At 43.0% G+C, this 15,984-nt stretch overlaps 2 protein-coding genes across 10 annotated transcripts in view; both read left to right on the top strand.

Moving 5' to 3' along the window:
* Nucleotides 1–9,905, top strand: part of mylk4b (myosin light chain kinase family, member 4b) — a 28,020-nt gene extending 18,115 nt beyond the window's left edge. For 6 of the 9 annotated variants that reach the window (XM_057037713.1, XM_057037715.1, XM_057037716.1 and 3 more), the window contains 12 exons: nt 4,626–4,701; nt 4,947–5,346; nt 5,464–5,690; nt 6,273–6,378; nt 6,854–6,947; nt 7,382–7,491; nt 7,565–7,706; nt 7,797–7,867; nt 7,956–8,084; nt 8,175–8,406; nt 8,912–8,960; nt 9,059–9,905. In XM_057037713.1, the coding sequence (XP_056893693.1) occupies nt 4,626–4,701; nt 4,947–5,346; nt 5,464–5,690; nt 6,273–6,378; nt 6,854–6,947; nt 7,382–7,491; nt 7,565–7,706; nt 7,797–7,867; nt 7,956–8,084; nt 8,175–8,406; nt 8,912–8,956 (1,632 nt within the window). In that variant the 3' untranslated portion in view covers nt 8,957–8,960; nt 9,059–9,905. Of the gene's footprint in view, nt 1–420; nt 3,674–4,625; nt 4,702–4,946; nt 5,347–5,463; nt 5,691–6,272; nt 6,379–6,853; nt 6,948–7,381; nt 7,492–7,564; nt 7,707–7,796; nt 7,868–7,955; nt 8,085–8,174; nt 8,407–8,911; nt 8,961–9,046 lie in introns of those variants that run through there. The other 3 variants (XM_057037710.1, XM_057037711.1, XM_057037709.1) reach the window with 3 other exon arrangements.
* A 1,177-nt stretch (nt 9,906–11,082) lies between these two features.
* gmds (GDP-mannose 4,6-dehydratase) overlaps nt 11,083–15,984 on the top strand; it is a 78,836-nt gene continuing 73,934 nt past the window's right edge. Inside the window, exon 1 of the mRNA XM_057037732.1 lies at nt 11,083–11,346. Coding sequence (XP_056893712.1) covers nt 11,251–11,346 — 96 coding nt within the window. The 5' untranslated portion in view covers nt 11,083–11,250. The remainder of the gene's footprint in view (nt 11,347–15,984) is intronic.

Here is a 15,984-nt window from a genome sequence, read left to right as displayed (position 1 = left end):
ACCACGTGACGTGCGACAGCCACCTTTAACAGGAACTAGTGAATGCATTTATCTCTTACTTCAAAATATATTTACATAAACCACGATAATGTCAATAAAGGGGAATGTAGTCTAGTTTTATTAGAACATGCAGTCTAGATAGATAGATAGATAGATAGATAGATAGATAGATAGATAGATAGATAGATAGATAGATAGACAGACGTCACAGCTAGTTGTCATCCTGTTACACAAGACCGACAGTAAAGAGAAATGCAGACGTGTCTGTTCTTATTTGTTCTTATATGATGGCACACCTATGAGAACCAACCAGTCTCACCAGCACACATTGTCTTTAAAACAATGTGGGGAGGGTCGGGGGAGACTGTAATTATGTGCATTTAGAGTGTAGCAGTGTTCCCAGCAGCTAACACTGTAATTAAGGGTTTGTGACACAAGTAGGGTGGTCAAACAGGAAAATAACAGGTGGGGCTGGTAAAAGGTAGATTCTTATTTCAGTGACGCACATGTACACATTCCACTTCCTGCCGATGGAATTACAGCCAGTCATTCTCATTCAGAGGTAAATGTAGAGGCCATTCAGGGCAGATTATGGAATAATAATGTTTATGAAATGTCACTTTTTCATCAACATCTCAGCTGAGTTTCATTTTCAATATTATTGTTTCAGAATAAAAAGTTGGTTGGTTGAATGAATGAAAGATTATCTGAGATTATGTAATGAAAATAGATTATTTATATTGAAATAAGACATAGTTATGAGTATGGTCCTTTTGAAAATTAAATGATTTTGTTCACTAAATAATACTGGGATGTTGAAAATATCGGCTATGACCTGGTTATGAAACTGTCCTTTTTCCTTTCTTGAGCCTGTAAAGACCTTTATTTTTAGCTCAAGGTCACAGGGGTCACTGAGACATAAATTTAAGCTTAATTCAGGTAAAAGATCAAGAACTGTGTAATTATACGAGTCCCACACTGACCAAACAACATTTAAAAGGTTTTCTGCTCACTGTTCATTGTTACAGATGAATATCTTCACATTTTGAAAGCTAAAAAGCCCCATATGATGAGAATAAATGGAGGTTCAATACATTGTAATATATTGAACTGAATACATATAAAAGAACAAAACCAGGACCTCCATCTTGAAAATGTGACTTGACGTGCGATGGACCTTCAGGCTGCCTCCTTTGAGTGCAGTTGGTCAAACAGAATTCTTTTCACTCTCTTTAAGTGAGTCGTCCTAATGGTTTGATAAATTCCATGTGGAAGGAAACCCCAGGCAATTCAGGGGCCCCCGTGTCCTGGACCCGGGCCCAGTAATAGATCAGAGGGCTGTTACTGATTCGCTGTGAGGTGGACCAAAATGTCTTGTCTGTCTCTAGGCACCCTCAGCAGCTTATATAATTTGAACTTTACAAAACAGCAGCCCAGTGGGGTTCTGTACAATTCTGTGACTAACGATAGTTTTTAAGCCACTTTTTTTCAATAGAAATGCTGGTGACAGAGATGTTTGTCAAGCTCTGATGAGCTGAGCAGCGTCATTACACATGGGATGGGTGCGGGTCCTTATCTGATCTCCTTCAGCGATCAAACAAGTTTCCACTGTTTGTTGAGGAGCCTGTGTTCCTTCTGCAATTACACAGATCACAGTGTCTCCTTTCGTTCTCACCTTAGCCTCTAGCGTGGAAACGGGAACGGCGAGTGTTAAACCTGACAGCTGATGAGCCGTCTGTGCACGGAACCAGTGTAGGTCAGGTTTTTCCGGTGCTGACAGGTGGCTGCCAGCGTACAGGCGCCGGCACTCTGTCATCCGGCCTACTTCAGATATGGCTGCCCTGACATGTGGAAAAGTTTGAGGGCAACATGTGCAGTCAGACACATCTTAATACGTGTGAGTGTTTGTGTGTAAGTTCATCCTGTTTAAATCTGAGCAACAACACATGTGCAGTCAGTTTGCTCTCCCACAGTTCTTCCTTCCAACCCTTTCTAAGATGTCAGGCACCTGCTTCCTGCTTTTATCCGTGCTCGCGCCATCGCGGTATTCTGGGAAAAACCTCAAACAGAATTTGGATTTCACGGTTTCTTAACCACATATCAACATGAAGACAACAACAAAGCCAGTGCATGTTCCATATGACTGGCTAAACCTGATGGCGAAGCCTGGAGAACTTATACAGATTTAATGAACCATTGTTCAATCGGTTTATTCGCGAAGCACAAGAACCAAGATCCAGATCAGCTGACCAAAGTGTTTATCTAAGGTTGTAGGTTCTCAATCCTCCAGAGGGGCGGGAACAGTCGACTTCTCTTCTCCTTCACCTCTCTCAACTACATTTTATCTTGATGCAGATTTTTTTTCTACCTCAAATATGATTTATTTTTTTTAAAGAAGATCCCTCCTGACATTAAAGGAAACTGATTTTGCAGTTGATGCTGACTGATCCTGAAACAAAACAAAACAAATCAGAAATAGAAATGAGATTGATTAAAAAATGCGTTGTAGCATCTGGAAGGCTTTTATCAGGGTTCAGACGCGCTTGTGCCTCCAGCAGATTTAGCACCTGTCAGCTCTGCTTCCTCTTATAGAATCTGCTAAACACCGGCTTCCTGCTTCTCTCCACCGAGGATCGTTTTTACAGTCTTTGTGTACTCTATGCTGTCATATCCGCTAAAGCTTTTTAGGAATTGCGGATGCTCATATTTGACATTCTTCTTCTCAATGTATTTATTGCCTGTATGTTTGTGTTCTTAAACTTTTTGCGGCATCACATATCAGCCGCGCATTCTTGGGATTCTGTCACCTGGCTGAAGGGCTTTGGAGGTGTCTCAAATGTCACATAGCAACCCCCTCCAGCATCGCCCCCAGTTCATATCACTCCTCAACTAGACACTCAAGCCTCGGGCCGCTATCACTGGCCACTCGGCCCCTGACGTCTGCAGGGGGCTGCATTTTGATTTGGAGCACAGTCAGTTCTATTCTTAAAACCCATTTCTCTGGAGGGAGAGACCAGCGTTCTCCCTCCTTCCCTTTCACCTTTCACTCTCTCTGCTGCTTTGTCTTGTTATTATGTTCTCGCTTTCATTGTCCTGAGAGTTTGTGCTGCATCTGAGGAACACCTGCCGTGAGTCCGCCATGAGCGCCAGCCTTGTCAACTCTTTAGCTAGAGTCTATGACCCAAACCCTCTCCACAGCCAGAAGCCCGGCGGAAGAAAACTCTCTTTCAATGGTTCAGACAAATCCCAGTCTGCTCCATCTTCATCTTCAGCATCGCCTTCCTCCTCTAATGATGCGTACTTACGCTGCATGGAGAACAGAATTGACTCCCTCAGCTCTCAGATGGAACATCTGCTCAACATGCAACAGACTGTTCTAACCCAGCTGGACAGCTTATCCCAGGACGTGCGGAGTATGGGTCAAGACCTGGCTCGTATGCGCGAAGGGGACCACGAGGGAAGACGGGGCTCGGTGGCGGAGCTTTGCAGAGAGATCCGCGGGGCTGTGCAGAAGGCCGGAGAGCATGTTGACAGTCACAGTCGCAGGCTTGATGGGGTGGAGAAGCTGATGGAGGGCACCCAGCAGGTGATCAGCTTTATTGGGGAGGTGGTAAAGAGCTCCAGACTGGTGGATCTGCTTTTTAAACAGTCCGGTAACAAGTCCCGCAAAAAGGTGAGACGTTCAAGAATGTTAGGGATTTTCTCCAAGAATAAAATCCCCTCAAAATAATTAGCCTCTTTGAATAGAAAACAATGTGTTTACTGCTCTCATTTCCGTAGTAACGCTGCACAAAAGGTTGCAGATGGCATCACGTTTGTAAAATACAACTTCTAACAGCTCTTAAAAGACTTGTGAAACATCCTTGTCATTTCAAGCAGCTCCATCTCAGATAATACGAGCTACTTGGCTATTATTAGTTCTCGTGTATTGTTGTCTGTAATCTTAAGTAATTTTCCTTCAAGCTGCGATTGCATGGAGGTCTGGTTAGACTGAGTCTGGTTATCTTATCATGAGCAGGCCTGCTTCTGTTCCACTGCAGCTGCACCGCCTCGGCGCAGCACTCGGTCTCTGGTGGCATTCCTGCAGCGATTGATAGAGATGACCTGGTGTCCTCATAAAACCCACCCAGTGTGTGTAGGACTCCAGACACACAGAACAATATAGAATATTAGGAGCAGCCTTTGCCTCCCTGTCTTTGGAGAACATCACTGTATGTCCGCTGGAATATTGTACATTCTGTACTTGCTTTCTGCTGACTCAGGAGCTGTTTTTAGGAACAGATTTGTGGCTGTGATGATCGTTCCAAACTGCAAGAGAGACTCAAACAGGGATCCCCTGAACTTCCTTCTTCCTTTTCTAAAAGCAGCAGACTCATATATCAAAAGTATCTTCCCTTGATATTGTGCTTATGTTCTTAAAGTATATCATATGTGGGAAAGACGATATGTGACCTTCTCCCCTTTTCCTAGAGGAGGCATCTTTCCAACAAAGCATTCAGCATGACTTATGGGGACAGCCATAGAAACACAAACAAACAGTGGCTGTTGAGGGAGACACATGCACATGCTTTAGAAGCGCTTTCAAACATGGTTTATCTGACTTTTGTTATTTTTCTTTCTACAAGACAAAAGATGACAAAGCCAAACTGAGCCTGAAGGGCCTGAAGGCTCAGAAGAAGAGAAAGCCTCAGGAGTCGTCAGGTAGGTTGACAATGATGAGGATCACCGTTTCACTCATGTTCATATTGTCAGTTTGCCATCACGCACAGTGAAAACTCTTTTGGACTTTTTGTCTGGAAGTGGTCGGCAGTTTTAAGGGATAAATGTAAATTAAAATGCATAAATATGTTCGCAAACATTAACATCAATGAGTGTGTAAAAATGCATTTTCAGCATTCAAAAATGTTCGATGATCTCTTGTTTATGTTGTTATTTATTTTCCTCAGAGACATCCTCACTGAACGAGGCCGCGCTGCCCGAACAGGTGAAAAAGCTCAACCGGCAGAACACCGAGAATTCCCAAGAAAATTCCAATGCTGGCAGTCTGAGGCAGGATGACAGAGGAAGACAGGAGCCTGCAGAACTGATCCTGGATGGATCCAGGACCACTGCTGCTCAACCAGACGATAGGAAGAAGGTAACAAACCAGGGAGAGGAAGAGAGGGAGGAGGAGGAGGAGGATGGGAATATCTTTGGGGATTCAGAGTCCGAGGAAGAGAAACAAGATGCAAAAGTGGAGGATGATGGGAAGAGGAAACACAAAGAAAAGACGGAGTCCTCAAACTTAGAAACATCCTTAAGCGTCACAGCAGATATCTGCCCGGCCTCTCATCTCCCCCAGCAGAGGTATTTACAGCATAACTGACATCTGAGAAATATAATTCCACGCGTCGCCGATGAGCAAACTCATCCATGGATACGAGGGAACAAGGTCTGATTTGCTCTTCTTATTTTGTTCAATAGCTCTGAGGAGGCTGACGTGGCTGCTTGCAGCAAACGCCGGGTCACAGAAGAAGACCTGGGGAAGGACGAGCTCAAAAAAAGCAGAGTTGATGGGAGCAAGGTGGACACTGCTGATGGGCAGGTGGCAGAAAAGGAGGGGGAGCCACCGGCCTCTAAATCTGAGGAGGTGAAGACAGAGGTGGAAAAAGAGACGGAGGACAAGCCAGAAGTAAAGGAATTAATCCTTGGTGAGACATTGTATCAATATTCAGAACGACGCATTAACCTGATGTTGCACGTGTTTAAGAGAGACGATAGATTTAGGTTGAAAATGGGGCAATATCAATGTCCCATCACTTCATTTCCTGTTCCAGGCTAATCTCACTCACCAATCATCATTCCACATTTATTCATATGATTGTATTATTGTAAAAATGACATGGAGGCTGTAACTGTTGAGACCATGTGGACAGCAGCTGGCAGAGTTTCCAGATTTCATCACGTTCATGAAGAAATAAACATGTGACATAAAAAGGTTGCATGTGTTCAGGTGTGGTTTGCTCTTTGACATTTGACCCTGTGTTGCTCAGACATGCGGGCAGATCTGGTTTCATGACTCCAGCCCTGCTACCGTGCCATTAGCGTGTCAGTGTCCACAGCTGGCAGGACAGATAATGAGACACTAGCATGCTGATACTTGATCCATTTTGTTTCTGGGGACCACGTTCTCTTCCTCTGTGTGTTTTTTGTTCTCCGTTCACCTTTTAGTTTTTTTGTGTTTTTATTTATTGTTTTTACTGATGAATGTATTGTTCCTATGCTTCATTCAGACTTAAGCCCACCCCCGTTAGCACCCTTTGACCACCGCATTGTGACCCCTAAACCCCATCAGATCTCTTCTTACTACACCATCAACAGAGATGAAGTCCTGGGCGGGTGAGTGGAAGAAAAACTGCCAGATCCTCATCAAGCATTTCTTCCTGCTTTTCCTACAGACACTGCAACACATCCTCTGTAGTGACTTAGCCAAAGGTGCAGGCTCAGCAGTTTATATATTTTTCCCCAAGCCCCCTCTAAGGGACCTATGACAGTGAATCTCAGAGGGACACTATGATGTAATAGACTAGTGCTAAACCCTGACACTCAATGTAGATTAACTCCAAACACACAAGCAAACTTCTCATATTTCTGCTATAATGGGAAAGAAATGTAGCCGTAATTGCTCTGATGATGTTTTTACAAACGAGAATGTTAATCTCACTCATTTGCATACAGTCTGGAACTGGTTGCAGATTTTCCCACACAACTTCATGCAGTCTTAACAAGCTTTTGCCTCATGAAATTTTAAATATTTGTATAAAAATCTGGAACGTTGGCCTCATGTGCGTGTTATTCGACTTTCTGCCACCAGGGGGCGTTTTGGACAAGTGCACAAGTGTATGGAGAACTCCTCAGGGTTGATGTTGGCTGCCAAGATAATCAAGGCCAGGAGCCAGAAAGAGAAGGTAGGCAGGGAGTAGATATTCCCCAATGGTAGAGATGTTTTTATGACGCATGACTTTCATTGTATTATACACGCTGGATTATGTTTAAAAATAATTATACCTCCAGGTTTGGCAGTTTGACGTGCGTAGTTTTTCTGGCATCTGGGTCATCCAAATGTGATGTGTGAGCGCACAGATATTTGACAGGGGCCTGCTGTTCAGTCGCCATCTGAGATATTTAAAACCCCAGAGGCAAACAAAACCCCATAGACACTGAGCCAAGCCCTTTGCATGCTTTGTGTTGCTACCTGAACCGGCCCGAGCTCCCTCAGTCATTTGGGTAGCATTAGAGAGCAACTTCTATGCCAGCGTAGTCAGTCCTCAATGAGCCTCCATGATCACCTTTGTGTCAAAGTAGAAACTGCTGTAACTCCAATTGTATTTGCATCTCTCAGGAGGTGGTCAGGAATGAGATCCAGGTGATGAACCAGCTGAACCACGCCAACCTCATCCAGCTGTACGCTGCCTTTGAGTCCCGTCATGACTTCATCCTGGTCATGGAGTAGTAAGTCTGTGTTTCTACACTGGCCTCTCTCATCTGTCAGCACAGCAGAATTACAAGCCCCTCTTTCCTGCAGTGTGGAGGGGGGGGAGCTGTTTGACCGCATCATTGATGAGAACTACAACCTGACGGAGCTGGACACGGTGCTGTTCATACGCCAGATCTGTGAAGGGCTGCGGTACATGCACAAGATGTACATCCTTCATCTCGACCTCAAGGTTGTTACACCTGTATCTGGATTTGGGATACATCTGCTCTCACCTTTTGGCCTACTTTAGCTATAATGCTTCTATTCCGTTGTATTTCAGCCAGAGAACATTCTGTGCATCAACAGAGCTACAAACAAAATCAAAATCATTGATTTTGGTCTGGCCAGGCGGTAAGACTCACCAGCTATTGTACTCAAATATTTGTCTATGCCTTCCCTTCATGTCTTTGCGTCCCTCTCCTTTTTTTCTTCTTTACAGGTACAAACCCAGAGAGAAGCTGAAGGTCAACTTTGGAACGCCAGAATTTTTAGCTCCGGAAGTCATCAATTATGAGTTTGTTTCATTCCCCACGGACATGTGGAGCCTCGGTGTAATCACGTACATGCTGTGAGTTGCAGACAAACGGACACACACACATACACACACACACACACACATGCAAGCAGCACTCCTAACTTGTGTTTTGTCTGGGTCCAGGCTCAGCGGCTTGTCTCCGTTTCTTGGCGACGATGATAACGAGACCCTGAACAACATCCTGGCCTGTCAGTGGAACTTTGAGGAAGAGGAGTTTAAAGACATCTCTGACGAAGCCAAAGACTTCATCACCCGTCTGCTGGTGAAGAGCAAGAGCTGGAGGATGAGTGCAACAGAGTCCCTCCGACATCCCTGGCTGTCTGATCAGAGTCTGCACTATCAGCTAAATCAGAAGGTTGTTTCTGACGCCGCGTTCATCTTCAGCCTGTCCTGTTAAACCTTAGAGCAGGCAAATGTTGCTGTACGTCCATGATTGGAAATGTGACTGTTCACCCCTACCCACCAGATTTCATCCTGTTTGTGAATGATTGGCATTAACACGTCAGACCTGGTTTGAGAAATTCGTGTCAGCAGCTGTTGTAGCATTCTTCAGCCATTAGCTCATTAGCTTCACAATTATACCGAGCCAGTGTTATTAGGAATGCATGATGTCATGTGTGGGCCGTGTGACATGACATGAAAGAAATGACCTCTAAACTAACCCCCTAAACCAGCTAGAAGTAAAAGAGAAGCGTAGACATAAATAACAACAGCTTGTGAATCATTCTTTTTTGAATATTATTGAATATATTAATAATGTATGCAGCATATCTACACATGCTGCATAGAGTTGGGGTTATGGACGTTCAAGTTAGATGATTCGTGTTAATGTGCTAATCCTGGATCGTCTCTCGTTGCAGAAAACCAAGTGCCGCTCCTCACACTCTCCTCCCCCTGAAAGCTAGGCTGGTAAGATAAGCAAACTCTTATCTGCACATCCCAAATCTGATGATTTGAAGCAAAAAGGGGAAAATCTATTTTTTCTTCTCCTTCTGCATCGCTCCTAGAAGCACTGTGAGACCCTAGGTGTGTCCTGGAGCCCAACACTGGACCAATGCTGCTGTAGATGTCTGGCTACTGGATTACTACTCTTTGCTTTGCATTTTCCAGGTCTCCTCAGCTGGCCCTGTTTAAAAAATATGCATTTTAATTAAAAACTAATTTAATTTCTTTCTTTTTTTTATCAAAAAGACTTTTAGTTGCTGAATTTTAGGGACAAAAAGACCCACTTTAGCATGCTTCTTTTCAATCACAATCTTCAGACCGAGGAAAGGGATTATCACAATGGAGAATTTAAAGACTTTAACCCAAAAAGCAAAACTTCCACCCTCATCACGCGAGAAAGAACAATATTTTTGTGCCAATGATGACTTTGACATGTCCTGGTTTGTTGCATGCTTTGCACCTTCTGGCCTATTTTCTTCAAGAGTTAGTGACAACCACAAATATAAATATAAATATATATATATATATATATATATATAATATATATATATATAATGAATGAATGAATGCTATTTAAATGACATATTTTGTGAATACAGATTATATTTTCTTTCTTTTGATTTTAAGTCTTATAAAAATATATTTTTCCTGAAGAGTCTGTAAGAAAAGAAGCTAATTATTATAGAACCTGAGTGAAGTCATATTAATTTATTTTGTAAATAAGTTGACAATGCATGAAGAGATGGAATATTACCTTGTTTGTTCAGCCTACGTCAGTGATCGCCGGTCCTAGATTTCACCTTTGCTTTCACCTTTGCTAGGGCAGTTTGGAGTAGACCTCTCGCCTTCTATGAAGGTGTAACAAACAACGTAAAACTACCTTTAAATTATTCATGTTTGTGACTGAAATGGAATCTTGTGCTTATTAATTTCCTGGTCCAGCCACCAGAGCGAACACCAAGTGCAAAGCTTTGACTCAAGGACTATTTTTTAATCACACACGTGCATATTTTTCCTGATGCAGAGCTGACACAGCAGAGCTTTAGCACTCTCTTCTTTATTGCTTGGTAAAATACTTTGGTTGCATTAACATTTGCCACTTGGTTACTGGCTGTTTTTAAAATGTGAAAAGTTTGTCATTATTGAATCTATGTTCATTTGAATCCATCATTTTCTTGTGTAAGGATGAGATATAAATATAAATACATTTAGTTTATTGATTAGTGAATAAAATATATATATTTTAAATCTTTGTAGTTATGTACTTTAATATACCGGTATTTTATTTTCACACACATACACACACACACTACACACACACACACACACACACACACACACACACACACACACACACAACGATTTTACGAGGATGTTTTGAACACCTATGAACAGACAGAAAAATTGCAAAATTACAATGAAGCTGTATTTCAATCTGTTAACACTTTAACTATGACCTTGATGATTGAGAATCTACACAGACATTTTGGTTTTCTCTGTAGCCTCCTATTCTGGCCTCCCACTAGTCAGAATCATTTTAAACATGATTAAAAAATAGTTTGTTTCCCTCCTAGTATGACATGCCATCTTGGAGGTGGTGCGGTAAACTGAAAAATTTAAAATGTAAAATTCAAACAAAATAAAAGCAAAAGAGCAGAAAAGCAACTAGTGGCCCGACAGATCTGCTCACTGCTCCCATACTGTTCCTCCTGTGTTAACTGCAGTGGCTTAATTTTTAACTGGTTGTTTCTCCTATTTGGTTCAGGGTGGTTTCACAAAATCAGCAGTGACGCTTCTTCGACCCGACCCGAGACGAGGCAAGACGCTAGGGGAGGGGTACAGCTCGACATATATATGTATTAAATTGAGATAGTGGATGGGGTTAGGCATGAGGGCAGGGACGGTGCAGGGTCAGAGGCACACACATTTTCTGTGGAATTGTCTGGTCTTTGCCGTTCTACCGATGTAATTCGCCATAGCAGCCAATAGGTGGCACTATCGTAAAACCCCGGGTGTCAATCTCACCTCCCCACCAAAGAAGAAGAGAAAGTGATGCATCGACGTATTCTCTTCCTATTGGCTGATGCCAGTGACGCTTCCTGTTACGTCATCCACTCTTCTGTGTTGGTGTGTCGGGTCCAAGTTGACGGATGCTGAGAAGGTTTTCTGTCACTCACGCTTGTCAGCGTCTAACGCACACATCCTTTGTGCCAGTCCTTCCATTCAACTTCCCGGCAGACACCAAACGTCTCTGATGGCTCAGTGCGGAGGGAACGCCGGAACTAGCAACGCGGTGAACGGTGGGCAGCAGAGGAGGAAGGTGGCGCTCATCACCGGCATCACTGGACAGGTAACCGTACCAGCCTGCACCCACCGCTGCGGGGGCTCTGCCCGACAGGGGAAGCTCGGAACCAAGCGCTTGCCTTTTAGAATTACCTCCTCTTCTATTCTGCACCTTACAGGCGATAAACTTGTGGTTGCCGCAAACATAAGACACTTTTCCACCGGTAACAATGAACAGCCTAACATTGTCAGTGCCACATAGGGGGAAAAAACATGCTTTTGCATAATAGATCGCGCGAAATTGATATTCTAAATGTTATTTATGGTTTTTAGCTACCACGTTTTAACCAGGACCGGCAGAACCGGTTCCTGATTGTTAAAGTCCTTTTGACATCGAAGCGATCCCGGAAGAAAACACGAGTGATGTCCGGTGTCCCTCCACGTCTCTGCAAACAAATGCAATCACTGGTGGCCGCGTTTCCATTTTCTGAGTGAGGTTTGCCATTCAGGACAATAAAACAACGTTTCTGTGGACTTGTGCCGGAATCTACCTGTTCATTTCAAATCTGGGAGATCCGCCAAGTCGATTCTCTTATAGATATCCTTCAAAATCTCATTCCTGCATTCCCGAGGTTGTTAATTAATGATAGTATCAGGAAATTAAAGAAGCAATACATTCTAAATGGACACATTTAATAAAAGGACCAAAGCTTGCACTCATCTGTGCAGGATTCATGTTTAAAATGCACCAGTCATAAATAAGGATTTCTCATGTGTCTCCACCACTCTGTTCCTCTCCTCTTCACACCTGAAGGTCTCAGGTAGCTCTGGACCACTCGGCTACCTGGGGCGAGAGGTATCCCATGCAGGATTCCTGTTCCAGCCCCTGTGGTAACTTGTCATACCTGACTACAGCGGGCAGATTTGACCATCTAACCGTGAAGTTATGTAGTTTAGCCAGATTCCCCTGCAAAAAACCTCCAAGATCTGCTGGAGCTGTTCCCCATGAGTGAGCATGGTGGTATCTATTTAACCCTGGTGAAGTCCATGTGCGCGTGTTCCTTCGGTTCGGTGTCTTGATCTGCAGCATCCAATTCTTTTTGTCCCCTTTATTGGTTTGAGTAATCTATGATAGCTGGTTAATGTTTGATGAGACTTTTCACATTTGGTTGACCCATTTAGCATTTTGATTTAAAAAGTCATTTCAAATTGATGCCATTACATTTGACACTTGGATTGAATTGGAACATATTAAATGCTCAGGGGCTTTACAGTTTTATCATATTGCTGTCACTGCTACTTCCTATTACATAGTAGACAAAGAAAATCTCTTCTTTTGGTATTATGGTCTTTGTGGTGAATGAATAACCTTTTATGACTTCCCCACAGGCAAATATGACTTAAGGGAATTTTACTTTAAATATAGTTAGATATTAAGAGAACCTTCTTATTGAATATACATATGTAAGAGTGAGCTTCTCTGTGTAATTTTCCATTCATTTGTATGTGGTAAAGATTTAATAGCACAAGAACATTAAATGATCAGTCTTTTTTTCAAAATCCTATAGTAATTGTTAGAAAGGAAAACTTTGCACTGACCTCACATTGTGTAGTATTTATTTTTACACAGTTTAGATGCTTAGAAACAAGAAGAGAATTGGTCCAGAACATGGTCTAACTGGAAAATGTCTGACTCAAGACTGTGCCGTTGAATACAGCAGGCTGCAGCACCATGCATTGTGTGGCCTTGGCCTAACTGGTTTTACTGGTATATAAGAAAAAGAAGAGGCATTTGTTGGGAGTGGTGGTCAGGCCAGATTTTCCTGGTCTAAATCATCTTCTCTCTGCCCCTCAGGACAAACTAGGGTGTAAACTTGTGCTGATTTAATCTGGTGTATGTATCGGTGTCCTCCCATCATAAAGGATCAAGGATGTTTGCTATCTTGTTACTTGTGTTACTTTGTTTGGTTTCGTTGCGCAAGGTGTCTCGTCATGCTTCCAACAGGAACCGCGGTTGGTTGGTGTGAGAAACGCAGCTGAAACACGGCTGACTTTAGTCAGCTTTCAGAGCAGAATGTGGCTTTGACAAAGGCTATTAGTTAAGTTCAATACTACTGTGTCTTCACCGTCCCTTGGAACTGTTTGGGAAGAGGTGGTATTTCAAGGTTACACCCGTGTTTTTTCTTCCGCTGTCGTGTTTGGTCTCCTCAGAGGGAACAGATAGCTGAGATAGGACGTGCACCCACCCGCATCATGTCAGATCCCGGGAAAGGCGATCATAACAGGCCAACATCTGGATCGGCCATCTCAGAAGACACCACCATGGGTGTTGGGGTCAGGGCATCTCATGAATCACCTGGTTAACCCCCGCTCATAATTTTCAGCATGGCACGCTGCTCTGTCTGAATATTTACGGCTGCGGTCTCAGCGTGATCTGTCCCGGCTGAAGGCTATGAGTTATGGGAGACCACCTGAGTTCCAAAGCTCCTGCTCCGCACCGTTTTATGGGGTTATGAAGAGGAAAGCATCAGTCTGTGTTTCAATAATAAAACTTTATTTTGGCTACACAGTTCTGTCTGCAGCTCTGTCGGCTGGCAAACATTTCTGGTGTGAAACTGTCGGCCCCTTTTGCTTCCTCGGGTGCACTCACCCAGCAGCAGCGCAGGGTTAAACTTGTGTGTGGATCCCAGCAGTAATCAATCAGTCAATCAGTCAATCAATCAATCAATCATCAATCAGTCAATCAATCAATCAATCACCAAGGAATGAACTGCCCGTGCAGCCCCTCTTAATGGCCAGTTCTCTGAATGAAGTGGAATTTATTGGCCGAAGACAGGAAGTTTTGCAGACTATGTAACGTAATTCAGTTTAAATCCTGATGCTGCTTTTGACCCAAATGCACCAGTTATACCAGTTCCTGGGGAAAAATGTCATAAATCATTTTCTCAAATGCATGAAGACAGCAGATGTGACATTTTGAACAAATAAAACAATAAGGTAGCGATTGTTGTTCTCTCCGGTTTTATTATGGTACGTCAGCAAGAATGATTCATATTATTTATCCAAATGTAATACTGATATAAATATCCAACAGCTACCTTTTGTGCTATAGCAACAACACAATCCCTTTTCATTTGTCAACCATGAAAAGCAAAGCTGCCTCCACCCATAGACTATATTTGCATTCATACACGTAATGCAAAACGTCTGCAGGTGCTCACAAAAAGTCTATATTTTCAAGTTATCATCGAGAGTGATTAAGTAAGTAAGTAACCACCCCCCAAAAAAAACCCCAAAAATAACACTGGGGGGAAAAAAACCAAAGTCGTAGGTTAACCTGCTTTTTAGTGAGTTCAAGCTGCTGTATTTTAGTTTTCCACCAGCAGGCGGCGTCAAAGACACGTAAAAGATTTTCAATCTTTGCACTGTGCGTCGTCGTCGTTAATGTTGGTGACGTTCACAGCCATCAAATGTCCCATCACGAAAGATGAGATGTTTTTTATTCATTTTATTTGCCCTGTAATTGAAATACTTCCCTGTTTCAAAAGTTACACAGTCCTCAGAATCATCAGACGATAGAAATTTGTAGTTGCTCTTCACTTATTGTACATTAGAGCATATCTAGCAGATGAATATAATTTGTTGTATCTGGTTTTATAATATTGTCTAATTCAGTCATCATTATTTATCGAAAAAAATCCATAGTTATTGTCTTAATTGTAAAAATCTAACACAATCCTTTTATTTGAAAATGAAAAAAAACTATTCCTCCTGCTTCAGAACCAGCCATCATACAGTTACTGAAATTAGTCATAAGGGAGTTTGTAGTTGTGCATGCGAATGTGTTTATGTGTGTCCAGGCATCCAGCTCCCCATAACAGGAAACGCTGAGGTGAGGCCAGGGTTTACGGGCTAATATGGCCTCAAAGGAGCCTCTTGTTTTGAAACAGAGCTGCAGCTCTTCAGGCTTGTTTTCCATATTGGTCTGGCATGGAATGCTTTGACCCTGGCACTTTGGCAGGAAAACATGACTCTTTAAACGCCGTGCCTTGCGTGAATGGATAAGGACGAGGAGCCGCTAGTATCTCATCGCCCTCTGCAGGCTCTGAGCTGAAATGGTTTGGAGATAGGCAGCAATGCAATCTGCAAAATATCTAACAGGTTAGCATGACAACACCTCAGTGATGGCCTCAAGGTCAGCGTTCAGTGCACGTGTCAAAAATTCACCCACAGTCAACAGGTAATAGCAGCAAAATAAAGAGAGATACTAAATCCCTGCTATTATAATAATACATTTAGAGGATTATATCATTTTCAGCGTATTTCTCCAGTTTTATGTTAGCATACACATCCATTCTCCTTAAACTCTACCTGCTCTGCTCTTTGCCCTGTGCCACAACATTTACCCCCACACCTGGAAATGATGCTGAGATAAAGGTGCACGAGTACGTGTATCTGTTTCTGTGTGTGCACACACGGGGGGGGGGGGGGGGGGGGGAGATTTACGGATAAATGCCACAGCTAGTTTGGAATGTTCTGGAGTGGTCCAGAATGTGTGGTTGGAAAGTCTGAGCAGAAAAAAAAGAGAAGTAACATGGGTGAGAGGAACAAGACCTTCTTGACTGGGTTTACACACACACACACACACACACACACACACCACACACACACACAGTCACACACAGTCACACACAATAAGCAGGTA

Source organism: Takifugu flavidus, chromosome 7, assembly GCF_003711565.1.
Source record: "Takifugu flavidus isolate HTHZ2018 chromosome 7, ASM371156v2, whole genome shotgun sequence".
Classification (NCBI taxonomy): Eukaryota; Metazoa; Chordata; class Actinopteri; order Tetraodontiformes; family Tetraodontidae; genus Takifugu; species Takifugu flavidus.
The sequence above is the reverse complement of the archived record's forward strand: the minus strand, read 5'-3'. Positions and strand labels throughout refer to the sequence as shown.